Source organism: Hippocampus zosterae, chromosome 17 (assembly GCF_025434085.1).
Source record: "Hippocampus zosterae strain Florida chromosome 17, ASM2543408v3, whole genome shotgun sequence".
Classification (NCBI taxonomy): Eukaryota; Metazoa; Chordata; class Actinopteri; order Syngnathiformes; family Syngnathidae; genus Hippocampus; species Hippocampus zosterae.
Genome location: NC_067467.1, coordinates 12,401,929 through 12,429,346, shown reverse-complemented (window position 1 = coordinate 12,429,346; position 27,418 = coordinate 12,401,929). Strand labels below are relative to the sequence as shown.

The window sequence follows — 27,418 nt, the reverse complement described above, 5'->3', positions numbered from 1 at the left end:
TAGAAAAATGTATGCAAATTACACAGGATAATGAGAGCATGAGTGTTTGGGATGCAACCACTTTTGTAACTAAGGAGACTGAATTGACGAGGCAAATGTTGCTGGATTTGCCTAAAATTGACTATGACATACAGTTGTGGGCGATAGACTGGCTTAAGAGTAAGTATTTACCCAAAGAGATTATGGACCTTTTAGAGGGAATAGTCTCTTGCAAATTGACTAGGTTGAATGATAGAAAATCAGACGCGCTGAGTTCCATTTATCCAACAACATTGGGTCCTTCACAACAACTGGCGTTTGAATTGCTATCTGAGGTACACCCAATGACTTATTTGGTTAATTGTATGGATGCTTGGGTGACTGTCACAGGACAGGACCCCAATAGTCATCCATTGAATCAGGCTTTGTTCAGGCAAGCAGTGCTGGGGGGTTGTCCGTCTGATGTGCAGAAAATGATGACTAACTCTCCCACTCTCCCCACTTCAGATGACGTGAATTGGCGAACTCATTTCCTATATTATGTGCAGCAATCTCGAATGAGAGCCGAGGAAGAGACTGAGAAAACATCCAAGCTACAGAACGACTTTTTGAATTCACGAATAGAAGAGGCTAAGAGAGCCTCCAGTAATGCATGCAAAAAAGAGAAACTTGGGGGATCTAATCAAATGTCAATCAGTGTCTCTCAACAGGCTCCACCACGGCTGATCACACCCACACCGCAGCTCCAAGCCACACCTCAACATTACGGCCTGCCCACAAGGCACGGCCGAGACGCATGGCTGGGGGGAGGTCTGAGACGGGAAGGTGGGCGTGGACGAGGAAGTCACGGGAGCCAAGCTGGCTGTTTCATTTGTGGTGATGTGAATCATTGGACAAGGAAATGCCCGCACCGCCGGCACCCACCTGTTCATCAATCAGGCTATGATCAACAAGCTCTGACTCCTCCTCCGCAAAACCAACAACAATGACAGGATACGGCACCTCCAAATGGACAATGCCCATCTGCTCCATGGGTACCCGAATCCCCAACAATAGGGATCACTGCTGGCCTCACTGAAAGACTGTCATGAACTTGAACATGCTGGACTACGCTCGCTCCCAATGCAGGCTGATACAAGACTGACTATTGCTAAAGTCAGCCGATGACCCACCACTGAACTCTGTCTTCCAACAGTATCGGCTTTGGTCTCCTTAGACTTCCTCCATATGACCTTACCATCCGCTGATCGGTCCTTCCCACTGCACAATGCTTTTGACAATCTAGAGATTGAAATTTATCGCATGGCCTGGTTGGGTGAAACACAAGGCAATTTATTTAATGTTCCCTCCTCCTCAATTATTGTAGGTCCTGAAGGGTGTGGCAGCCAGAGTGGACCTGTCAGAGGATCTCATCTCATTGACTGGTATCTAGGCCTGACATGGCCGCGCCGCTCATACTTTTTTGCCGTCTACTCAAATATCCAAAAATTCTCATTCATACACCTTTTTGTAATCGATTTAGCTAAGTTTTTTTCCATATACCACTTTCAGAATCGTATAGGGAATTTTCTCATTCTCTCACCTTAGAGTTAAATTTTACTACACTCGGTTGCCCCACGTATTCGATTTTGTCTTCTGGAATTTTTATTCAAGTGCTTAAACACCTAATCTACTCTTTCCGACCTACGGATGGCGTTGTACATATTCGGCATGGTGATGATCTTATCGATGCATCATCTAAGATTTGCTGTTTGGAAGCCGCAAGGTGGCTCCTTTGACGTTTGGCTTTTTGCGGTTTCAAACTATCGCATGTGAAAATTACAATGCGCACTGCCTTTATATTTTTGGGGAGACTGAACACATCAGAAGGTACAGCGATGCCGGTTTCTCTTGTGCAGCCTGGTCTAGCTGATTTACTTAGATGTTTCTGAAAAAGAAGGTTCTGTTTCTGTAGTTCTTTTTCAGAAAAGAGAGGGGAACGTGAATGGCAGGAACGTGAACAACAGGGAAGTAAAAGACTAATTTTGATGAATTTTGACATACGTCAGCAGGCAATTGGACCCAATTGAACAAAAACATTCAGCGTGCATCAGATATGCGGCAGCATGAGACAAATGTTTACAATAAAAATTTAAAAAACTGCCACAGGAACATCGATTCAACATAGTGAAGAAGAAACAAAGAAACAAAAAACTTAGAGAGGCTCTGCTAAAACCAAAAGAAGTAGTTATTAAATGCAGGGCACATATTAGAAGGACTTTCCCACGTAAAAGACAAAATGAAAAAAATGACAAAGCAGACTAGATGACTAAAGAGACAGTAGAAGACGACTTGATCTTTAGTGATGGAAGTGGAATCAAAAATGGGAAATTGTATGTTTTCCAAACTAACAACCTTATTTCAGACCAAGAGAGGGTATCCCGGAGGAGAAGAACTAACCGGGTGGCCAGGGATGAGACTGGTTTGTATCGGCATGAAATTGATGGACGTCCAGTCCTGTTGGCAACTAAATTGAAGACTCCAATTCGGGAGGCATGGGGTTTTTATCTGCAATTCAAGGTAAGCTCGAACCAACGTATCAGAGGCTTATATCAAAAACTCAGATGGTGATGACCTGAGAGAAATCGGATTGGGATGAGGCGCTACCACTTGCGCTTTCACCATGAGGTCCACCGTTAAGTCCACCACGGGTCTCACACCTTTTAGGATGGGACGTGACCAGGAGTTCCCCGCTCCATGGCAATCCATGGACCCGGGGGCTCTTCAACAAACGATTCCCCATGAATCAGACAAGGAGTCATTGAGTGTTCTCGTCTCCTATTTTCAGGAGCGGACGAGACTCCTGGGTGACCACCCCGAGACCACAGACGTATCCCGAGCATGTGTATCTGGGGGTCCTACAGCGGAAGGGGCACCAGCCGAGATGAATGGGACCACGCAGAGTGACAGAAAGGACCCATCACGCTGTCTACCGAGAAGGAATGCGTCAGCCCCAAGAAGCGTCTCCAACTTCAAAGTGACATTCGGAAGGACGACTGGACGTGATACCAAGACAAAGTTCTCAGGGGGCCCAGAACTAATAACATATCTTCCTGATTATACTGGTTATTTTGGTCTCTATTTTTCTACTAATGTGGGCACTGGTGGCAGGCTTCGCTGAAGTGCTTTGCACAAGACAGAATTGGTTGTTCCGCTTTGACGACGGAGTTTGACACCGAAGTTTTGTGATCACAATATTAATTGTGATCAAGAGAGGGATTGTTAAGGAATTATTCCGCTAGAAGTAGTAGTAGAACATTGTTGAATTTCATCTTGGTATGAGAACTATTGACACTAGTCTCTCTCCTGAACATCTGCTGAAGTAGTTAAAAAGGATGTACTTTGAAGTTTAGAGCCCATCTCCCTTTGGTTAATTAACAGCCCCCCAAGGGTTTTTATTGCCTCCACTTCCTCATAAAAGTCCCTGAAGGCTCTCAAGTGCCCTCAAAGAGGAACCCTAATCTCAAGATCTGTGACCAGCAGCAGTGGTCTATACTTTGTCATCATATCAAAATCGAACTTTGCTTGATCTTCCTTATTTCTGCTTTTTACTTGGTTATGGTGTTGTTCCTTCCTGTTGGTTGTGTTTGTTCAGACACTGAAAGAAACAATGTACAAATGCGGTTGAAGGTATTTCCTGCTCAATGTTATTACAATCAACTTTAGTGCCCTCGACCCCCACCACTTCTGGGGCCCCCCTCCGCGGGACATGTTTTAGAGGAGCTGTTATCTCCGGTATCTTTGTTCCTGCCATCGCACCAAATGGGGGGTAGTGGTGGTCTGGTCTCACCTCACCGCTCCTGGCTTCCTCCGGCCACACCGGGTCAGATGACATGTTACTTTCTTTGTTTCGGGATTTGCATGGGAGGCGTACCTCCCCGCCTCTCATTATCATATTGTCTCTATATAATCTCATGAATGTGTTTCTTCGGGGCTTCCTGATGAAATCTGAGACTCACAGGAGCCCGAATCGATTCGTGTTGCGTTGCGATAAACTGAAGAAAAGACTACGTGGTGTTGGGTCTTCTTCCACCTTATAGAGAGATAAAAGAATCTGTAACCAAGGAAGGGCCAAGAGCAAATTGACAGCTCCCATTCCTCAACACATGTCTGTGAGATGCGTTTTTAGAAATGTGCTGAAAACTAAATATTTACCTCATCACTTGATTGCACACTTTGTGGGTGCATGAGCAACTAACTGTACTCCAAGATTTGTGTACAAGAAATAAAAAAAATCATAATGCAGAATCAGAATATAGACCATTTAATAGTCGCAGTCTCCAAGAAATATTTTAACGTATAAACTCCTGTTTATTTGAACAATTGTGCAACTTTGCTTGAGGAATGCCTCACAAGCTCACATTTTGGAAAGTGCCATGGTAAAACATATAGCATCATGGTGGACAAACCCTCATCCAAGCACTAACAGTTGTGTGCCACATGTGAAAGACAACATTACAATACTCACTGTCATATAATGGGCTATTATTACATGAGTAGTGCTTTATGAAAGTTTGTACTGTGATATGTAATACTCCAGTTGATTGGCATGTCCCGCCTATAAGGGGGAGTTCCAGGAAGTGACTGTAAGAATGAGCATGTTTTACTGCTCTGCCACATTGTTATTAAAAAGTCGCATAAAACTTGAACCTCGTCTGCTGACCATCATTACACTCACAGGCATATATTCTTTATCCTTTGCAAAGAAAAAAACGATTTTATTGCAGCTTACTCAGTCACAGAGTAATGATGACTGTTATTAATTTATGTTTATATTGGCCCTGTAGCCAAGGCAAGCACACAAGAAGTAGCAGGACAATTAACTGAATTGGAATAGTATGTATGTATTGATTGCAACGAAGAAGGGAAGAAAATGACACTAGGGTCTGTGTGGCCCCCTTCTTCTTACTCTGCTTGGGTGGAACGACCTCATCTGGGCCAACGTCAAACCGGCGCCGGGCCGAGCCCTCTGTGTGAAACTGCCGTCCTTGATGCCTTCCACGAACGCCTCTACGCCATCTAACTTTGTGGTGAGGCTCGCCAGATCATTCTTGAGGGCGTTGAACTGTCTGTGGAGCTCCCCCAGAGCCTCTGACAGAGGAGCGATCCTACATGGGTGGGCATGAACACGGGGATGGATCAGTGGCCGGTCACAACTATTCCCTTTCCGTAAAATGTGGATTCCCACTCAAAAAAACAAGTAACTTGCCACAGGTGGTTGGAATGTTTTTGCCAGATTACATAAACACATTAGTCATTGCCACTTTGATCGGTTTCCAGTTTTCCTTCGGAGACGTTTTTACTATGAGCTCACCACAAAGTAGAAGCAGCTTGCCATGACCACATGTGATCAGGCATCTGCTGTTATCTAATTCTGTGCGGCTCTGCCGAAATAACAATAAGAGGAAGAAGAAGAAATTACAGTTGATATCATATGTATTTTTTTCATAGTTTTTTAAAAATGTAATTTCATTTACATAGACAAAAGAGAGATGATAGTAAGACTGAAGAGAGAGAGAGAGAGAGAGAGAGAGAGAGAGAGAGAGAGAAAGTGATGGAAAGATGAAGATAGATTGTAAGACTGGTAGAAAAACAAAACTGAATAACAGAAAGATTGGATGGATACATTGTTGGATGGCTATATGAGAGAGAGGGGTAGAGAGAGAGAGGGAGAGAGAGCGAGAGCTAATTGACTGACTCACCGACTGTATTCGGGAAGGACGGACGCGTGGTCATTGATGAGCAGCTCCTTCATGCGAGTTAAAATGGCAAATTTCCAGTTGTCCAGTATTTGGGTCAAGTTGCTGCAAGCCTTGCCATCTTCCCGTTCTATATTAACCCCCCCCCCCCACACACACACACACAATGCGTTATATGCAATTGTTTGTACAAAGTAGAAACCAACCCAAAAGTGTTTATTTTTGACCTTTTGGGTACCAATGTTGCGTTTCCTGTTTCCATTTCTGCGACCGAACCACTTGGATCATGCAGAGGAGGAGAAGAGCCCCTCGAATGTGCATTGTCCCCTCTTGTCCCAAGTTTCCTTCTACAGCACCATTCATGCACAAGGCAAAGCCTGCTTTACAGAGTCTAGGAAATTCAAAGCAAAAACATGCAAAATTCAAATAAAATTCAATTCCGAACTGTGTCGAGGCACCTGCTGACACACGTATGACTTTCCTGATTCAACAACATGATCATTACATTTGCAATCAACTGCTAAAGTTTCTCCTCTTACCGTTTTGCTCTGCTCGGGACACGGCAACAAAAACAACAACGTGAATGCCACCTCGATCTCGCACTTGATCGTATTTGGCGCCCAAAAACCACTCCCTCTGCAGAGTCAACACATGTTGCACAAAAACTATCGTGGCAGGCTAAAATTGCATCTTCCAGGTCATCTGCTGTGTGTGTGTGTTTTAAATTTTAATCACATTCATGTTTTCATCAGAGTGGGCTGCAAAATAGCAGTAAAGGTCCAGCCAGAGCAGTCTTACAGCTTGCTTGAAGTCGTTTTGGTCACACATCTGGGCAACAAAATCACGTGACTTTCAATCTGATTATGTAATAATTTAAAAATGTATTGTTTGTTTTGTCTATTTGCTTGATAGAAGAGTGAATCTCTCCAGCGAGGATGTGCATTTTGCCGTCTTTCTAAACAAAAACATTTTGAGTTGTGGAAACATTCAGGTGAATTATTAAAAGTAATGTACTGTTTTTGAGAAATGCTTGACATCTGTATTGCATGGAGTCTATCGACTGCTCATCCAGCCTGAAATTACATTCTACAGAATGAACTCAGAATTTTTTTTTTTTTTAACGTCAACCAACAAGTTCTTTTGGGTTAAGGTCTGGGAACTGGACTGGCAAATCCTTGAATAAAGTGCGATGGAGCCTTGAAAATAGAGAGCCTTGAATTATAAATTTATAGAAATAGGCATACAAACTATCACTGAGCTGATTTTTTGTTTGTTTGCCTTTAGATACAAGAAAATATGTGAGAAATTGATGTGTTTCAGGCTCCTACCAGAAGATGACAGCAGGTCACAACGTCGGGTCATAAAAACACATTTTGTTGGGGTTTTTGGGGGGAAGAGCAGTGGACTTGCAACCAATTAATTGCTTTTCCATTCATTTCAATAGCAAAATATGATTTGACATATGAATGTTTTGAGATACAAAGTCATATCTCAAGGCCGCACCCAATTTCCTTCCAGGCTCAAAGTGGCCCTCATAAAATTTGAAACTGTAAATTAATGTTTGAACTGCAGTAACATATACAATGTCTCCCAACAGTGTAAAATAAGCATCTCACTGCTGTAAAGGAGGATGTTGCATATGATTTTTAAATTTGATTTATACTGTAGTTGTAATATAATAATTGCAAACAGATTTCAAATTACAATTTTTTATTCTAATATTTTAAAAACTATTTTTAAATTTATGAAAAACATATTTTTAAAATCACTGTTATCGTATATTAACTTCATCATATTTGCGCAATATAATTTGATTGTTGTTATTAACTCAGTAAATTATTAATTATGTACAAAATGGTCAATCAACTTGAAGAGACCAAAATTTTTCCTCAGTCTCTTGTTCCTTTTGTGACGTAATGCATGTGTGCACACACACACACACACACTGTGTGTACTGTCTAATCCTCTCACTGTGACTCTCACATGATGAAAAAAATGTGCACGCCTGACAGCCCCCCACGGCCAACGCAGCACGGTGACTGCGCCTGGGCTCACATGCTCCACTGCAAACCACTCCATGTATGTCTCGCCTCATTTTATTGGACCGGTTGAAAGAGCGCACACGGAGGATTGTCTCCCAGGGATGGACAGCATCAGGAGATATTTGGTGACAAGAGTCCCTTGGCCCTGGACAAGGACGGAAGACACACCGAATGAGTCCAGCCCGCTCATAACAAAGGTAAAAGGTCACACTGCTGTCTCATTGTGTTTTGTAACTCCACTTTCAGGAACTTTCTTTGTTTTGGTCAGTATTGTACATACTGACCAATAATTAAAGTCACAGGGGGGCATAACTCATCAGTAACGTGCAGTCATATGTGTTCTTCTTCACAGAGGATAAAGAATATACGCCTGAGTATTGTTATTATTTGTGCGTGTATTGCTCTAACGTGTCTGTTCACATATTCATTGTTCAAAGGCTTATGACACCACGACCTACTGTATGATAGTTATTAGTCCATCAATGTTTTGCATTGTTTGTTTGAATTAAGCTAAAATGTGTGCATTTCCATCCATCCATTCTCTGATCCGCATGTGTTTAGATAGATAGATAGATAGATAGATAGATAGATAGATAGATAGATAGATAGATAGATAGATAGATAGATAGATAGATAGATAGATAGATAGATAGTTTTTTTAACACCAATATGTATAAATGTATATGATATTCTCTTGTGTTTTCTCTTGACTAAGGAGGATGCGGGACCCCACGGAAGCACGAGTGGTCATCACCGAGTGGTCACAAGTGGTGAACGCGAGCCCAGATTCAAAGATATCCACCCCAACCACGGTTATTCTTTTATCGACTATTTCCTCAAGTACCTCCTGGTTCTTAGCAACCTAATGTTCTCCGTCCTGGGTCTGCTTCTTCTCACTGTGGGGCTGTGGGGCCTCATCAGCAAAGAGTCCTTCACCCAGGAGAAAATTGGAAGCATGGGCACCGACCCGATGCTGCTGCTAGGGACTCTGGGCCTCCTGCTGGCACTTCTCTGCCTGACAGGCTGCGTGGGCGCCTTGCGGGAAAACACCTTCTTGTTAAAGTTGTTCTCCGGAATGCTTCTGGTGATCATCACAGCGCAGGTTTTGGCCATCATCGTGGTGTACAGTGTGCAACAAGAGGTCGGGAACGTCCTACGGTCAGCCATGTTGGCTGCCATGGCTCGCTACCAGGACGACCTGGATTTGAGGTTCATCACAGATGAGATCCAGTCCAATCTGCAGTGCTGTGGGGCAGATACGTACCGCGACTGGGAGGTCAACATGTGAGTTGGCTTTGGTGGATTTGAACTTTCAAGACTGTGAAGTGAATGCAGAAATTTGTCGAAAAATATATAACTTTCTGCAGAAGTAAAAAGCACAATTACAGCAGATGACGTTCCATAATTTTCAACAAAAACTCAATTATGTTGTGTGACGGAAAAGTGGCTAGGACTGCACAACTGTCCGTGTTTTATGTTATGTGTTGTGTTTATTATTTTACTTTATGTTAACTGTTTTGTTAAGCGCTTTGTTACAGCTGCCGCTGTTGTGAAAGCGCTATATAAATCAGCATGTATTGTATTGTATTGTATAAATGACTTCCTATGTTGTTCTTTTAAATTAACACCTCGAATTAAGAGCGCTGTCATCCGGTGGCTGAAAATAGAATTACCCCCGATACAAAAAACATTAAGACCAACGTAGAGTTATTAACTCTAATAGCGGAACCGTAAACATGGAGCCTGTGATGCTTGGGGGTTTACTGTATTATTGCCGTGCTTCATTCTAGAGGCATTGTTTTAATCAGTTTGGGAATCCTGACTTTTTTTCATGCTAAAACAGCTCCATCACTCCCTTGAGCGCTTTCATTTGCATCAGTGATTATCTGGCACTTTATCATGCAGTTAGCTAGTCTTTATTTCGGGTTGTCGGCGTGCCCTCTTTAGAGTGCCTCGTTGTTGGCCGTGAGTGCACTGACATCACCTAGAGAAAGGCGGAAGAGTGATGGTGGAGAGGTTTTTCTATTTAATTTAATGACGTTTAGCTCAACGTGACAGCCAGCATGTGTGTGGATGGCATTCACATAGCGTGGCTGCTTCAGATTGCCTTATTGTTGCGGCATGGAAAAGTCCTTTAAAGACACGATGGGGTGTATTCCAGCCATGTAGTTATGTGTAGGTGTAAGAAAGATGCTCGATAAAGTTGCATTGGTGTTTCCTGGTCGTGGTCTTTGATTGACAGTTGACAGTTGAGCAGGGCAGGCTTTTAGAGCATTGACTGGTCAAGTCGACAAGTGTAATGAGTATGTTCAAATTAAATGTCATAATTTAACATCACCAACATTGTTATTGTAAAGTGTCCTTGGGTGTCTTGAAAAGCGCTTATAAATAAAATGTATTATTATTATTATTATTGCATGTGTCACAAAATAATTAATTTCCCAAATTTTTACCCCGCAGATACTACAACTGCTCAGCTCCAGGAGTTCTGGCCTGTGGCGTTCCGGCCACGTGTTGCGTTGACCCACTGGAGAACGGCACAATGTGGAACTCTCAGTGCGGCCTGGACGCCCAAGCGCTGGATGAGTTCAGCGCACAGAGTGTTATCTTCTTGGGAGGGTGCCTGGGGAACATCTTGCGGTGGTTGGAGCAGCACCAGGGATTGATTGGGACCGTGGCGCTGGTCCTACTGGGAGTCCAGGTCGTGACTGTGTTTGTCACCACACGACTCCAACAGAGGATCCATTGGCATAAAGTCAACGCGTAGCCACATGTCAATTGTAACTTTTTGGTGATATTTCATGGGGATAATATGCAAAAGTGACTTTTATTGCATGTACTACACACATATGTGTGTCTTTAAAATGTCTGCTCACCCATCAAGTGTGAAATTACACAACCAAGTATTTTGTGGGGGGGCGTGACCTGCCTCTTTCTGAAAATATGTCGAGAAGAAATCTGCTCAGTTTGTGGCCCCCTTATTACTTTAACTATCACTTGGCAGCTACCCGGGCAAAGGGCCACCATTTTATTTTCTCCCAAATGGAAGCAAGCCTCAGATACCAATCAAAACTACTGTGTTAGCATTTTCTGACATGCAATATAATGGTGTGGACAAATACTGCAGTTGGCCTCACAGTTCTGAGATTCTGGGTGCATATTTCCTCAGTGCTTGTGAGGGTATTTTGTATTACTGTATAATGTGATCCCCCCCTAACTCTCACACACTACATGGGGTCATTTATTTAATGGTGTACGATGTGTACACCTCACATACGTATGCACCCACTGGATTAAGATAAGAAGATAAGAAAACCTTTATTTGTCTCACAATGGAGAAATTCGCTGTTAGGACATAACGCTGTCCTTCTCATGACTTTTTTCTACAGCTAACATAGACACGTCAGTCTCCTCCTCATAGGTTGCATTTGTATTCAGTTACGAGGTATTTGCTATGGCTAATCGATCGTCCAGATTAAAACTATGCAGGTTACCTTTCACATACTGGACACACACAACAGCATAACAGTGCTGAATCTTATTTTCATCTTATAATAATGTGCTTAACTTTTCTTTACATTTTATTTTGGATTTGAAAATGGTTTGGTCCATAAAATCCAGTCATTATTAAATTACCTTGGTATGGTTATCTGCAAATGATTTGTCGAGTAGACTTGGTTTGTTCCGCCTAGTGTTTGTTTGAGACTGTTCACTTTATGACAATCTGCATTGGCTTTCATTTCGAACAATTGAGGTTTGTATTCTTCATCACTTAAGTGAGATATTTGTGTATGTTCCAGTTAAAAGGAAAATAAAAGGTTTTCCGCGACAAAAAAGTAGTTGCATATCATTTTTTTTCAGTCTGTACATTAGACGATAGCGCTCAGATGAAATTCAACGAAAAACGGTCTTATTGCTCCCACAAAACTGTACAGTGTACACTTATGACCGCGTTTGCTTTTACAGATTTTCTAAGTACAGTACTTCGCCATCGAGTGACGAGCGGAGGAACGTCATTTCGGTTTCTTCTTGTCTCGGGGAAAAGTCATGATTCTTTTTGTGTACATTAAAAAATATACTCTTCTAAGTAATTACCTGTTACGACATGACGAGAAGTTCAAGAAAAAGAAAACAATAATTCCGACTGCCACACTCTTCTGACGTCATAGTTCAAAGGGTTGACGCTACGGAAGTTGGGGCCCCACGTGAGAACATTAGTTGTGTTCATTTCACATATGCTGAAATAACGACGTGAGTCGACATGGGGAAGAATAAGAAGCGTAAGAACGACTCTGGGGAGATAGTTGACAAAATTGGACAGCAACCGAGGTAATGTAAACGCTACGTTAGGTTGAAGGCAGCTGTTAGCTTAGCGGCTAGTATGCCATAGCTAGTTACACATTTACCACAGACGGTAATTTTTGTTTAATTTGGTGTGAAAGTCATAAAGATTTAGACGAGCATCTTTAGCTGTTTAAAGACAGCGAGTATGATATTTATTACAGATCGTGTTCGAATAAAAGCAAATCTTTCTACATGTTAGTGCGAAGAAGCAGAAACGAGATGGTAAAGCCGACAAAAAAGACGACCACCTTGAGCACATCCCCTTCAGGCTGCAAGAGATCATTAAGAGCAAGGAGAGGATGGAACAAAGTGGCTCTTTGAAGGAAATCAAATTAAGAAACGGTGAGCAAATATAAAGCATTACTCATAAAAAACCTGCAAACTTGTGATAAGAAATCATGCATCATTTCTGTACGTTATTCCCCCTTAGCCATCCACTTTCATAGACAACCAGAGAAGTCCAATGTCAGCGATATAGCTGTCCCACATTTCAAGCGAGGACAACGGGAAAGCGAGTCACAGTACAAACGGCGCATGGAGATGGAGTCCAAGCAGGTCTTATTCCTCACCAACAACCAGGTGGAGAGGAAACCCGAGCTGGATGAAGACAAACAAGAGAACCCCCCAGACCAGAGAAAGACAGAAAAAAAGAAAGAGTAAGCAGATTTTTACAGTGGCACCTTGATTTATAATATGCTCGAGTGAAGTGAAAAAAAAAACAAAGGGCCACAGAATGCACTGTACTGACCTTGCATGTGGTCAAGTCAAGTACAACTTTGTCAAATGTGCTGTATATGCAACATACAGCACAGATGAAATTTCTTCCCTCTCAAGACAACATAAAACAAGGATAACCCAAGTCACTGATGCAAACACGCAGATCAAACAAATACAAAGTGAATACACTTGCAAGGAGCGAGTGTAACAAAATGTGTTTTTGGCCGGCCAGAATGGATTCGTGGCACTTCAACCTTTTGTGTTTGTTGCATGTCATTGGTTGCCGCAGGTACAACAAGCAGAAGTCGCAAAAGAAACAGCAGAAAAAGTTGGAACGACGTGAGGACCAGTTGGAAAAGGAAATGTTCCAAGGTAATGTTATTCAGCAATGCAGCTCGACGGTAATTTAGTCTGCGGACAATCTAAGGAACACTGCCTTTTTAAAAACTGAAATACAAATAGTTGGCTCTCTGGAGTGCCCATCCAACGGCCAATGATTTTACATTTCATAATGGTGATCGAAAATCAATTCACATTCAATTTCTTTCTTTATTGAAATCAATGACACGGATACATTCGAGTTTCACCTTAAGACGTGTCTCGGCAATTTCGCAAGGAGATCTGTAAGGAATAGTGAAGTCCAAATCATGAAACTAATGCCTTTTCTTCACATTTGAAAGGAAAGTAACCTTTCACTTCATTGCAGTGCCCGAGCTCCACGACCAGTAGTCATGGTCACATCAACTCCAAAATTGAGTGATTTCAAGTCGATGCTCGCAATGATATACGTATATACTGTACATATTTTTCATCCTTTTGTGTTTTGGCAGAAAATGTTGCCTCCTTTAATTCATTACCTAGACAGAACTAAGCCAGTAAAACAATGTTTTTGTCTTACAAGATGACATTCCCTTTGGCGAGGTTTCAATGGAACCACCTTCACTAACCAGCAAACCCAAGAAAGCACCCATCAAGCCTCAGGTAAAACGAAAGCCTCCAATGTACATTGGCATGTCATGCGACCAAGTCATAATGCAACATTTTTCTCTCATCTGTTACCTGTTTGACCCGTAGGCCACTAAGGAGCTTCTCCTCAACTCGCTTCTCGGCCATGCACCGGCGCCCACCACCAAGCCGTCCATGGCCAGGCAGAGGATCATGGAGGAGGAGCGGCAGCGGGCCGTGCTGGCTTATCGGCAGCTGAAGAAACAGAGACAGCAGCAACAGGAAGAGGCCAGGACTGTGAGGCGCAAGGTTCCCCAGTGATGGGGCACCGCTACAAGATTATTTTTCCTCAAGTGACTGTGGGAATTTTGCAGTTAAATGTGATGTGGCTGAAGCCCGGCAAGGACAACACATTCGCAACCTAAGGCTGAGCGGAGACGTTTAAATGCTGTTATCTTGTATTTGCATTTATTTGTTGTTCGCAGGCAGTCAGTCCTCAGTTTACAATGGTATCAACGTATGAGGTTACGAATGGCGTGCGATGAAGTAGTCTATGTAGGAATACATTCTCATACGACAAGGTACGTCGTAATTCTCGTCAAGTTTGACAATTCTGGCCTAGAAATGTTGGAACGGAACTCAAGAGAAACCGGACGCTGTGCAGTGGTAATACAGTACTACTGATCGGCCACTTGAGGGCAGTGTTTCAGAAAACAAATCCATTGCATTTATTTGCAGGACTGTGGTGCCATGCTATCTAAGCGGGATAATATCAAACTGTTTTTATAATGTCAAGAGGAAAGTATTTTTTGCTGCTCATATCATTCTTGTGAGCTGATGTCTCTTTGTGTTTTACCAGATCAAAATCAACAAACACGTTTGGTAAGAAAACAGCGAAACGCACTTTAATGCGGCTTGACTTCCGAGATTTCCAATTTCAATAGAAAATAAAGAAAAGCAACTGACCGGTATTCCAGACTCAAACTGGCGACACCTTTTTTTCAATATTGAAATATTTGTCATTTTACAATCTGCAATTTACTTTTAATTAGCTATTTATTTACAATATAAAGAGTAAAATACTAAAATGTTGATTTTTATTCATGATAATAAAATTATACCGTAACAAATGAATGTAACAACCAAAAAAAATATTTGAAAAATACATTTTAATGATGCAGTGTTAGAAAAAAGAGCAAAGTGATTGCAACAAGTCGAAATTCATAGCTATTCATAAGGAAAATCAGTTTTTCATGTTTTTTTTTGTGTGTGTTTCCCCCCCCTCCCCAAAATGCTTGGCTGTCCTAGTAAGACCACAATGACCACAAAAGAAAGGCCCCTAACTGCCTGTTTAATGTATTTAATAATACATTCATAAAAACATGTGGAAGCTGCCAGATGAGAATCAATCACATCCATGTTGAAAAGTGAAGCACTTATTAGCAGGCGGCAAGGCTATTTGCATATGTAATTCATTTGAATGTTAACCCTCAATCCAGCAATGAGCAAGGCCTTTGTTGTCATCGCTGACCTGTGCCACAAAGTCAACAAACAGCAGCCAGATTGTACTTTGTCAAATATGGCGTACACCAGCATCATAATAGTAATGAGCGCCGCGCTGTCTGCCCCGCGCTGTTTGATCAGCTTTGACCAGCAAAGCCTTCAAGTGGCTGCTTGTGTTTATCCGCCTGCCGTCGCCGCGGTAACAAGGAAGCGCAGCTGTTTGTGAGGGCTCAAGTGTCGCATCTGCTGAGGTCGTGAATGTGGTGTCGCGCACGTGGCCGTGCATGTGCACGTGACAGCTCGAGTGCTCGGGAGCGGGCTTAGGCTAACCGATGGCATCAAACAGTGCTTTTGTTTGCGTCCATTTGGATACATTTCCTCTTCGAGCGGCTTTTTTTTTTAATACGCATCTTTGGAACTGGAGCAGGCGGCCCGGAAGTCTAGTGGTTAGCGCGTTGACCTCACAGTGCAGAGGTCGTGCGTTCGATCCTGGCTCCGGCCTTCCTGTGTGGAGTTTGCATGTTCTCCCCATGCCTGTGTGGGTTTTCTCCGAGTATGCCGTTTTTCTCCCACATTCCAAAATACATGCAAGGCAGGCTGATTAAACGCTCTAAATTGTCTAGAGATTTGAGTGTGAACGCGAATGGTTGTTCGTCTCTGTGCCCTGCGATTGTCTGGCAACCAGTTTAGGGTGTCCCGCGCCTACTGTCCTAAGACGGCTCCAGCACCCCCCGCGACCTTTTTGAGGAAAATCGGATCGGAAAATGGATGGATGGATGGAATTGTAGCATTAAAAGCTAGAAAGCCTGACATAGGTTTTGCATTGATTATTTCACTTTCTTATTTTTTACTTTCAATTAGAGAATTTGAGATCCAGTGCTTGTACCATGGCAGTGAATTCAACTCACTTAACAACAAGCAGCAGTTTGGCAGATAGTAAACAAATATTTCCCCCACAAAAACTTCAACACTGTTTAATCGCACTTGGAGATGAAATTTACTGTTAAAATAATTACAAAACAAAAGAAGTTACAGTCCGTTCATCTTAACGAACAAGGCTAGCAACGATGCAAAGCATAGACAAGCTAACAAACAACAATAGTGTCTTAACCCTTGAAGCTCATATCTTACTGAGCGGTGAAGGTTCTATGTAGCAAAGGCGTTCTCCAGACATTCCCAAACAGTTTCAATGGTTGCAAAGAGGTTTTCTTTTCGACGTAAAAATTTGCAACCTTGAACGAACCCTGATGAAAAAGCATTCGTTAGGTGCGGCACACGCTTGCGGACCTTCACCACTAAGTGACTAAGTAAGATGTAGCCTTTAAGCAGGGGAAATGTCAACACAATTGGATATGACAATACTCGCAGGCACAATATTATTTATGAAGTATGACTAAAATTACTGTGGTTTAAAATGTTTTATGACGGTACAAGAATTTATATATTCCCGCTGAGGATATACTCTATGTTCCGCTTGAACGATAAGATAAGAAAACCTTTATTGTCTCACAATGGAGAAATTTGCCATGTACAGCAGCAAAGTTCGGAGGGAAGAAGTAAAAAAGTAGAAAAACAAGTATTTGCATGCAAAAAATAATAATTAAAAAAAAAGAACTGTACACAGTACAGAATGCAATATAAATATACAAAATATAAGATATAAGCATTTTGGAAGACTGGTTGATTTGTAGATACTCTTCGTGACTTTCAATGAACAGTAATGTTAGTGAATCATAAATTTTATCTTAAAGAGACCCTCAGAGGCCAGAATAAATGTTTTATTTGCTTGTATGCCCTCTTGGGAATGCGCTGCGATGGGATTGTCAAAAGCAAAAAAGGTAAACACAGCTGCATTGAGTTGTTGGATGCACAAATTTGCATTCATTTGATTGCCTGTTTTGTGACACCGGGTGTATTTTATGATCTGCTGCTTCAATGAGTTGAAATCGTTTTATTGTCGCTGCAAAATTTTATTTTCTTTCTATGCTCTTTTTGTGTGTGTGGGTGTGCGTGCATGTGTGGGGTACTTGCAACCCACTCAGCTTGTTGTGTAACAAACGTCTCGCTCCATTCCACCAAATCGCAATGTCCTTATAATAGCACATTGTTTTGCAATAACAACAACAACAAAAAAACAATAACGCACCCGCCACCCGTCCCATTAGTGGCCGAGATTACATGGATTTATTGCCCGCATGGGTCGTTTCCACTCCCAGTGGAAGGTCCGCTGCAAGGCTTATCAAGCCGACACATGCAAATGGCAGATCACTTCACGCCTCACGTGGCTTTGCCACTGGCAACTGCCAAAACACACTTGCCATGACATTAGGTGCACCTGAACTGGCTGCAATCTGAGCCAATGCAGGCACTGTTTTGTAGAATCACCGTCGAGTAACACAACGCTTCATTCAGACAAACTGAACATCTATCTTTGTTTCTATAGGCAGAATTTCTGATTTCACTGTAATGTGCAGGTTTGCAATAAGCTGTATCTCTGGCGGGTGGCCCGGTAGTCCAGTGGTTAGCACGTCGGCTTCACAGTGCAGAGGTTCGATTCCAGCTCCGGCCTCCCTGTGTGGAGTTTGCATGTTCTCCCCGGGCCTGAGTGGGTTTTCTCCGGGTGCTCCGGTTTCCTCCCACCTTCGAAAAACATGCATGGCAGGTTGATTGGACGCTCTAAATTGTCCCTAGGTGTGAGTGTGGGTGTGGATGGTTGTTCGTCTCTGTGCGCCCTGCGATTGACTGGCAACTGATTCAGGGTGTCCCCCGCCAACTGCCCGAAGACGGCTGCGATAGGCTCCAGCACCCCACGCGACCCTAGTGAGGATCAAGCGGTTCGGATAATGGATGGATGGATGGATCTCTGGCCAGCAATTCTCACACAGCTTTATGAGGATATTACTTATTTTATTTCAAGGCACTACAGGATAAAATGGCGTTTCAAAATGAGACTAACACGGTAATCCTTCAAACAAAGACCTCTTTCCTCACAAAAAATAAATTTCATACCAAGAAAAAAAAAAACAACTGTAAAATTATAACCCCATGACTGTAATAAACCAGATCTGTGAATAATACAGTATGTCCAGGTGCAAAAAAAAAAGTTTCAATTTTGGGGTTTTATGTAAACAAAAAACACAGAACCAAAGAGCAGATTATCATCATGCCAAAATGGCCAAATGCGGGCAGGCTTCTGTGAACTGCGTGCGTCAGATATGGTTGCTAAGAGGCCAAAGAGCCCAACGAGTGATCCAGGGAGCTTCTGCTGCTTCCGCCAGCGTTCAAAGAAGAGGCCGAAGCGCGGCGCATCATCGTGTCCTGGTCCATCTTGTGAGAAAGCACAATCGCGCTTTATTGAAGGACAAAATACGGGGGCTTTATTTGGATATTTTCCAAACATTAATTGCTCACCTTGGTCAGACCTTTTGCGATCAGGGCGATTTCAGTGGGCTGGTACACACAGCTTCGCAGTTGACCGTTATAAGCACCGTATGGTGACACAGGCTTTGATGGCACTGATGATGAACGACGGCAGAAAGAAAATGCTTTCAAAACAAACGCAACATTGAAGACTCTAAAGTGTCTCGACAGTCAAGTCAAACTCGATTTATCAATGGCGGAGCAGAGTTTAACGCTCCCCAACCTAATCTATGCCAGTTGCCATAGACTCCAACCTCTGCTGTGCCATACAACCGACTTGAAACCTGACTTGAGCCACATCACACATTCTATTTTCCCACTTCGGTCCATTTGTAGAAGTTTAATCTACAGCGAAACTCCTCTACAACGAAAACTACATGGGCGAAAATACCCTCTCGTGTGAGAAAATCTTCATGCATTCAAACCATTCCCGTTTTTCTGCTACCCCTACAATGAAAAATCTCCCTGTTGTGTAATACAAAATCTTTTTCTCTGCCCTTGCCTCGTAACGAGATTCACTACAACGAAAACAAGCCTTCCGCAAAAGTCTAATCCATCCTCAGCCTACAGCAACTCCTACTGCTTAGCTCGGAAATGGCAACAGCAAACATCACAGTGGCTTACACATGTGCAGTAGGACAGGAAGTATTTATTATTGTTCGTTTCAGACGCAGCACAAACGTTGCATTGCTAGAATGGCTAAAAGATCTTTGCAGACCAAAGAGTGCAGAAAAGGAAAAAAAATTATACTTCAAGGCAGGATAAAAGTAATAAAAATTAAAGCTGGAGGAAGAACAGTAAAATATATTATGCAAGAAATTGATGTAAGTGAAAGTGAATGCTGATTGTAAATTTCACAATTTCTTTCCCTTTTTTTTCTTTCTACGTTGCCTATATGAAGTGTCAAATAAGTGTATGCTCATACTTATGCACGATTGGAATAAAAATAAAGATTACACACACGTTTATGTGTGTGTGTGTGTGTTTACATCTGAGATAAATTTGCTATCGTGAAAAGTCCCCTGTTGTGAAAAAATGTATTGCTGCAAACATTATTTCATTGTAGAGGAGTTTCACTGTACTTCGATGAGTGAGCAGATTCCTATGGCACCTGCCGCGCACGAAAATAGGGACCACAGAATAATTGGTTGTGAAGCAAGCAATTGGTATTGTGGTAAAACTAACAGCGAAATGATTTTTTTCCCACAAGGCAGTCCATGTTCACATTGCCCAAATATTGTCGAGTAGAAAACCAATGGCCCCAAGTAGGGATGCAATATACTGGAAAATTGACTGTAAACTGATCCATCCATCAGAAACTTAAAATGGTAAAATAAATGGTAATTAACTGCGGATTGAGGGCTATGTAGCAAAAGGTAGAATATGGCTCCTGTTACCTGTTGGAGGTTCCTCCATTGTGAAGGCTTTATTTTCCATGTACACAGTCTGGCGGTGTGGCTCCGGCTCCTTGTGAATGTTGTCGAACACCAAGCTCCTGGAAGGGTAGATGTGGTCGCCATCATGGGGGGGCTCCAGGTCCGGATCCCGCTGTGTCAGTAAGCAAATCTCCGGGATGGCGTACAGGAGTAGGAACACCCACGCATTGGCCACCACGGCTACAGCCAGGGTGGGATCGTCCCAGCTCGCGTCTCCCAGCGCTCGGTTCCCGCCGACGTACATGGTGATCCAAGCCATCCAGATGGCCACGGTGAAGAGGCCGGAGACCAGGATGAAAGCCGCGTCTCGGCGCCACTGCTTGTGCCTGTGCGTCAGCGAGGGCACGGACATCAGAACGGCGGCGAGTAGCAGAACCATCACGTAGATCAGCGCCATGACAAAGTCCTGGTTGGCAAAGTCGCAGGACAGCTCGGAAGCGTCCGTACCGCTTGGGGGGTTCCGGACCACGGTGATGAGGAGCCACTCGGTGTTGATGATGACCTCCACTAACATGAGCCCGAGCGCCCCCAGGCACAGCATCCAGCTCCCGGGGCCCCAGCCACGCCTCCGCAGCAAGACGAGCCAGAGCCCGTGCATCACCAGGCAGGCCAGGCACCCCGAGAACAGGACGCCAAAGAGGAACCTCCGTGCCACGCAGCTGGTGGAGTCACGGCCCACCACGAAGGCGAAGGCTAGCCCAAAGAGTCCCAGGGTGGAAATGAGAACGCCGGCCTGCAGGGCCACCGTGCCTTTTCTCTCCTTGTCCGTCACCAAGGGCAGGCAGGCCATGAGGATGACAAACAGCACGAAGGAGGTCAGCACGCCGCCGGCGGCGACGGCCTCCACCACCACCCCCCATGCGGCCGCCAGGTCACACAGGTTGTAGTATATGGAGCCGATGCTGGTCCCGCATCCTCTGGGCGGGCCTGTCAATGCCATCGTTATCTTGAAGGTAAGATGCTGCAAACACAAAATAGTCACTTACGCAAAACACCACCGGGTTTGGGGGGGAGGGGGGGCAGGGTGGTCAGGGTTTGTCATAGCTAACGTTAACTAGCGAAAACATTTGTTGCGATCTGCACACATGAATATATCTAACACTCAGACTCTGGTGAGTCGTGTTAATTGGTAAATATTTGGTTCTGAACTGCCTCAGATGCTCCTGTCATCTTCCACCTTTGTATAGTATTGATGCTTTCTACTAGGGCGGGGTGAGTAGCGATACTAAGTACAGTCATACCTCGGTTTTCGACCACAATCCGTTCCAAAAGGCTGTTCAAAAATCGATTTGTTCGATAACCGAAACCGAATTTGTGTAAGCAAGACGAGAGGAGTCGAGTGGCGTATTCAAATGCGCTCAGTTTGGTCGAGAATAGATTTTCGGTCGTAATCCGAGGCATAAAATACTATAAATTTTTGGTCCAAAACCGATTTAGTCGAGAACAGAGACGTTCAAAAACCGAGGTTTGACTGTACTATATCGGTATCGTACCTATATACATTCTTGTTTTGAGGTTTTGGCTCTCTGTGGAGTCTGCCAATACAGCCACCGATGCTTAAGGCAAAGAAAATCGGACAACGAGTAAGTCCTCCTCGGCAGATAATGTGGCAGTTTGACACAACAGCTAAACAATCATCATTTGTGTCATAAAGAGGTTTTGCTCATAATATTTTGTCATTGTGTTAAAATGAAGATGGCAAAGGCCCTCGAGGTCTCGGTACTCTGTTTGACGAGTGCTAAGAGTGAATGTTTTGGTAGGCATCGGAAAAAAAGTGATATTGACCATCCCTTTCTAGAATTGCTACACGGTAGTGGTATTAATCATCGTGATTGAATTATTATTTTGATTGTCTTTGGTTTTTGGTTTTTCATCCAAATGTTGACTACATTTATGAGTTAAACACTGTGTTAAATTGGTTAGTGATGAACTAAAACATAGCCGGTGGGTGTTGAAGGGTGCATTTCTGCCGCCACAAAAGGGAGATTTTTTTCATCTGTGCCAATCAATCGCTTTCGTTTTTTTCGTTCTTCTAAATGTCAAATTGTGACATTGTGAAGGCAAAACTGTCAGCTTTTATGACACTAAACAGACCGTCATGCATTTACTCATGCACGGTCTGAGAATGACTGTTTTTGAGGATTTTAACTCCAAGTCCATGAGAAATTTGCTTTGAGAAATCTGTCATAAACTCAAGCAAGTGCAAAATATTACATATTTGATGTGATTTATTTTTACTGTTGATTTCAAACTAAAAGTAAAAATCAACATTTTCAATTGATGAGTTTGTATCCATTTGTAACACTGAAAGCCAATGAATATTCTCTTTTTAAAAGCATATTATGCATAAATAACATGAGCTTTTGGCGTCCTACCTGTGCAGCTCCAACAAGTGTCTGGATTCTTCTTATGATCAATCCTGTGTTGTTAGAGCAGATAATCCGACCAATTTCCTGCTCACTGACTCACTCTCCCGGTGGAATCGTCCAGCAGTCTCCCAATGCGCCCACTCCTCCGTCTCAGCGGCTAGCGCGCCATTGTGTCAGCGACCCGCTGCTGGTCCCAAGCAGGTCGCGTTCTGTCAATTGGAGCCGTCCGAATGGGCCGCACTTTAGCGCCACCACGCCACTGCCACCCTCTTGTTAAGCGTCCGACCTCTCCTTTGTTGCTTGCAGCTTTGCATATTCTGCGAGATTAGGAGTCGGCCTGCTTATTTGTTCCAGGGCCAAACAAAGAGGCCACTCACCTGCTCTTGAACGGCTCGTTTCCACTCAAATTTGCCCTGTGCAACCGGGTCAGAACGCATTGTTGTAACGCACAGACCGAAGCTGATTAATGGCCTTTTATTATTAGCCTGATTAGCTCACTTTTGTGATGAGAGGTCCTTTTTTGGTTATCAGCTGATGCACATTCATCAGGTATGCAACCTAATCACTCGTATTGGTGTTCAGAGAAGGTACAAAATCTATTTTGACAATACATACACACACATACAGAACTGAATTATTGACACTTTGGGCACAATTTGGACAGTTTCACTTCACGGTGTAGTCACCTTTGTTGCCAGCAGTTTAGAGTTCAGAGAGTCTTGAGGGGAACAGTAAATGTGCACTTCTACAAGCTGTACACTGACAGCTTGTGGGTAAATATGTGGCGTGTGTGTACTGTGTATATGTGACATAGGAGTGGATTTTCACCAAGCCCACTCCCACAGAAAAAAACAATCCTGTCCCACCACAGTCCTGCACCATAGTAAACAATAAATAAAGAATCCAGCCCCATCCTGGTTAAAATGACTCCCATCCCATCCTGCTCCTGTTCAGACTGACTCCCACTCCTGTACCATTCCTATTTTGGAACTCAGCTAAGTTACATTAATTTAAAAAACAAAACAAAAAACACAACCAAAGTTGGATTTTTTTCTAACCCTGAACTGGTTGCCAACCAATCGCAGGGCACACAGAGACAACCATTCATGCTCAGACTCACATCTAGGAACAATTTAGAGTGTTCAATCAGCCTGCCATGATGGTTCAGCCTGCCATGCATGTTTTTAGAATGCGGGAGGAACCCATGCAGGCCCGGGGAAAATTATGCAAACTCCACATAGGAAAGCCGGAGCCGGGATCGAACCCATTCACAGTGCACATATATATATATATATATATATATATATATATATATATATATATAAATCAGCATGTATTGTATATATATGTATATGTGTGTGTGTGTGGGTGCGTGCGTGCGTGAAACTAATAACTCATCCTTTAGAAGGAGAGAGTGCTGCGCAGTTCACCTAATTCAGAGCGCCACCTGATGGACAAATATCTCATAGTTCACATGACTGAATGGGATGATGTAACCAAATGGGGATCTTTTTGATTGATCTGTTGAAAGGCAGGCCACTCAACCACTACTAATAACTGTATTTTAATCCCCCCTCCCCCTCCCCCTCCCAACCCCACAAACACACACACATGCAATAAAATACAATCCATCTTTATCTCTACAGCACACAAAAATTAACATAAAATAACCATCGTAGCAGATCAACCATAGCAAAACACAACATAAAAGAAAGACAATAATACGATTGGAACAACTCTTCCTACGTACCCTCTTTTATTTGAAGTGGTTCTAGATGGAAGAGGAGAAAACCAAACAGAGAGAATCTTTCATCAGAGACAATCCTGTTGCAGAAAAGACACGAGGCATTTTCATTTGTTGTCAAAAGAACTGAAAATTGCTGGCCCTCACAGTGACATCATTTTAAATTAACTTGGTGTCGGTCTTAATTACAATTTATATTGAATTAAATGCATTAAAACATAATAAATACAATTCATTTTCCACATTTTTATTCATAGTAATAGAGCAAAATGTCATCACTTTCCCAACAAAAAGCATGGAAGAAATTTCATCTGTGCTGTATGTTACACATACATGCAAATCACATGCAAAAACACCAGATAATAATATTTAACTTAAGGTAAAGAATACATTTTAAAGTTTTGCAAACTAGACCAGTCATAGACAATGACGATATATATTTTAATATATCTTACTGATTTTGAGACACTGTCCTGTCAAGCATCTCGGGTCAAAGTATTTTAACATATTATGAACAGTATGCTTGGAGACAGACAGTTCGCTTCAATCAAGTGACATTTCAACATGAAATTGGAAAAAAAACATGTTTGTATTAGACTAAGGTTTTGAATTAGAGGGTTTTGACAAAGACATTTGTTGTCTACTTATAATATTGACCTAAGTCAAGATGGCGCCCGAGTAGGCAGCCGTCAGCAAGTGCTCTCATGAGCCTTGCTTTTTTTGTTGTTCTTGTGTTTCTTTTGTCACTTTGTGTTTGTTGTTACGTCGTGTGGACTTGATGTGGACCTTTTTCAGCATTTTTTGGCCACGACATTCATCAAGGAGGAGACTCTGTGCTTGGTGGTTGCGCCTTCTCGGCAGCATGGGTATACCAGCACTGTTTTTGACTGGAGGAATGTCGGCGCCATTTGACTGTCGTTGCTGGACAGTCCCAGGGCGCTTGTGTCTTGCGCCTGTAATGGGCAGCATTTTTCACAGCCCCGCTTTGTTCAGCGGAGAGATCGGTGCTGTTGAACGGTCTGCGGCTGGATGGATGGAGGTCTTGAGGAGCCGACGATGAGAAGAAAGGAGCGTTGGCGCGGAGTGCCGATGCGGATTTGGAGCTGGGAGTCGCGGCTTGGAGTTTGAAGCGGATTATGTGGGACAGGAGAAGTGAACTAATCTCTTTTCGTCAATGGACGCTACAGCTTCGTGTTTGCTTTCAAAACTTTGCTTGTAGCACACGTGTGCACATTTTTCAGCATGATGTCTCTGATCCACTGGTGAAAGGACACTTTGATCCTCTCCTCTTTCATCTATAACTGCTTCAGACAACAAAGTGTATGCAGAAAAGTGGTGAAGATTGCACGACTGTCTCTGTCCTATGTGTTGTCTTGTGTTATTTTTGTTATTTTGACTTCAAAATGGCGCCGCGAGAGTGGCTGCCTTTCCAGCAGCTCCTATTTTTTTGTTGTTCTACTTCTTCCTTTCATAACTTTGCTGCTGTGAATCTGGAATTTCTCCATTGCGAGACTAATAAAGGTTTTCTTAATCTTAATCTTAATCTTAAATTAACTGTGATTGACAATTGTATTTTATATACCATATTTATTTCATTGTGTGTATGAAATGAAAAGCGCATGTGAGTATTGTTTTGCAGTCCTGGTTTGGTTGGGGTTAGGGGGGAGGGGGCACATGCCCTCCAGGCCCACTGCAGGATTAAGGTCATCCGGGACACCTTTTTGTCTGAAGCTAGCTGGCATTTTGCCTGCACTAAAAGTCCTGTTTAGACTGCATGATGGAGCCTCCTGTGGTGCATCGATCCCTCAATAGTCGATACAGGAATCCAGCAGTTGCCAAGTTAGCCCCCCCGTGCCTCCACCACTTTTATTTTACATGATGGTTCTGTTCGTAGATTCTTCATAGGATCCCATCACCGAGGACAAAGCAATGTGACCTTAATGAAGGACATACCATTCCCACAGGCATGCAACATCGCAGTCAGACAACAAAATAACACACAGTAACTTCCAATTAATATCAAATAGATAAGATAAGATAAGATAAGATAAGATAAGATAAGATATCCTTTATTCGTCCCCCACTGGGGAAATTTACAGCCTCCAGCAGCGAGAATGTATGTAGAAAGAAGAAAGGAGAAAGAGGAAAAAAACAACAAACATCTTTCAATTAAATACAATATGAACACAAATGGATAAATCGCAGTACTATTTACAATTTTCCTTCACATCATTTAATTATTATTATTATTATTATGATTGTTATTTTTTATTCATCAGCCTGACAGCAGTCGGTATATGATACTAACACTAAAGCGAGTCTTTCCGTTCCAATTTATGAAGAGACTCCTACGTTTGTAGGAAGACCATACCTGGCGAACTCACGAGACTGTACTTTGCATTCTTGATATTGAGAAATGGCTACCCTTTATCATGACAAGGAAGTACGTCACAGCTGGAGGAAATGTAGCTCACAAGTACACAACCATTGCAATTACAAAGACACTACCGTCCGAAAGAAGTGTGCTATTTGGAAGACTATACTTTCCCAGTTTACAAGATCGTACTCTGCGTTCTTGATGTTGAGAAATGGCTTCAAACTAGCTAGCTTGCTATCTCTCCATCTAGTTAGCGAGCTTGCTACCTCGCTGGCTAGCTTGCTACCCAACATTCTTTCTGTCTTTCTTTCTCTGTCTGTCTTGCTGTCTGTCTCTCTGTCTGTGTGTCTATCTCTGTATCTCTCTCTAACTGCAGTTAACATGCATTCATTCATCTTCCGTACCGCTTGATCCTCACTAGGGTCGCGGGGGGTGCTGGAGCCTATCCCAGCCGTCTCCGGGCAGTAGGCGGGGGACACCCTGAATCGGTTGCCAGCCAATCACAGGGCACACAGAAACGAACAACCATTCGCACTCACACTCACACCTAGGGACGATTTAGAGTGTTCAATCAGCCTGGCATGCATATTTTTGGAATGTGGGAGGAAACCGGAGCACCCGGAGAAAACCCACGCAGGCCCGGGGAGAACATGCAAACTCCACACAGGGAGGCCGGAGCTGGAATCGAACCCGGTACCTCTGCACTGTGAAGCCGATGTGCTAACCACTGGACTACCGGGCCGCCCTAGTTAACATGCATTAAAATGAAATTTAGAATGTATTTTAAGATTCGTGAAGAGTGAA

The 27,418-nt window shown here is 43.0% G+C and overlaps 4 protein-coding genes across 5 annotated transcripts in view; 2 read left to right on the top strand and 2 right to left on the bottom strand.

Moving 5' to 3' along the window:
- The window catches only part of LOC127590232 (G-protein coupled receptor family C group 5 member C-like), a 140,807-nt gene extending 119,743 nt beyond the window's left edge, over positions 1-21,064 (bottom strand). The window contains exons 1-3 of one of the 2 annotated variants that reach the window (XM_052049740.1): positions 20,086-21,064; positions 18,680-18,783; positions 18,450-18,595 (exon numbers count right to left, since the gene is read on the bottom strand). In XM_052049740.1, coding sequence (XP_051905700.1) covers positions 18,491-18,595; positions 18,680-18,783; positions 20,086-21,064 — 1,188 coding nt within the window. In that variant the 3' untranslated portion in view covers positions 18,450-18,490. Of the gene's footprint in view, positions 1-18,449; positions 18,596-18,679; positions 18,784-20,085 lie in introns of those variants that run through there. The other variant, XM_052049741.1, reaches the window with a different exon arrangement.
- On the bottom strand, positions 4,267-5,857 carry si:dkey-282h22.5 (uncharacterized protein LOC107988040 homolog; the record flags this gene model as incomplete). The annotated part of the gene is made up of 2 exons (XM_052049814.1): positions 4,267-5,126; positions 5,721-5,857. Coding segments are annotated over 2 exons (366 nt in total), but the record flags the coding sequence as incomplete, so codon positions are not given.
- On the top strand, positions 7,702-10,992 carry LOC127590242 (tetraspanin-10). Its single transcript, XM_052049751.1, has 3 exons — positions 7,702-7,956; positions 8,475-9,043; positions 10,220-10,992. The coding sequence occupies exons 1-3, from the start codon at positions 7,795-7,797 to the stop codon at positions 10,524-10,526; spliced, it is 1,038 nt and encodes a 345-aa protein (XP_051905711.1). The 5' UTR covers positions 7,702-7,794; the 3' UTR covers positions 10,527-10,992.
- On the top strand, positions 11,906-15,004 carry ccdc137 (coiled-coil domain containing 137). The gene is made up of 6 exons (XM_052049792.1): positions 11,906-12,088; positions 12,303-12,445; positions 12,534-12,759; positions 13,110-13,192; positions 13,722-13,801; positions 13,895-15,004. Exons 1-6 carry the CDS (start codon positions 12,021-12,023, stop codon positions 14,084-14,086), a joined length of 792 nt encoding a protein of 263 aa, XP_051905752.1. The 5' UTR covers positions 11,906-12,020; the 3' UTR covers positions 14,087-15,004.
- Positions 21,065-27,418: the final 6,354 nt, after the last annotated feature.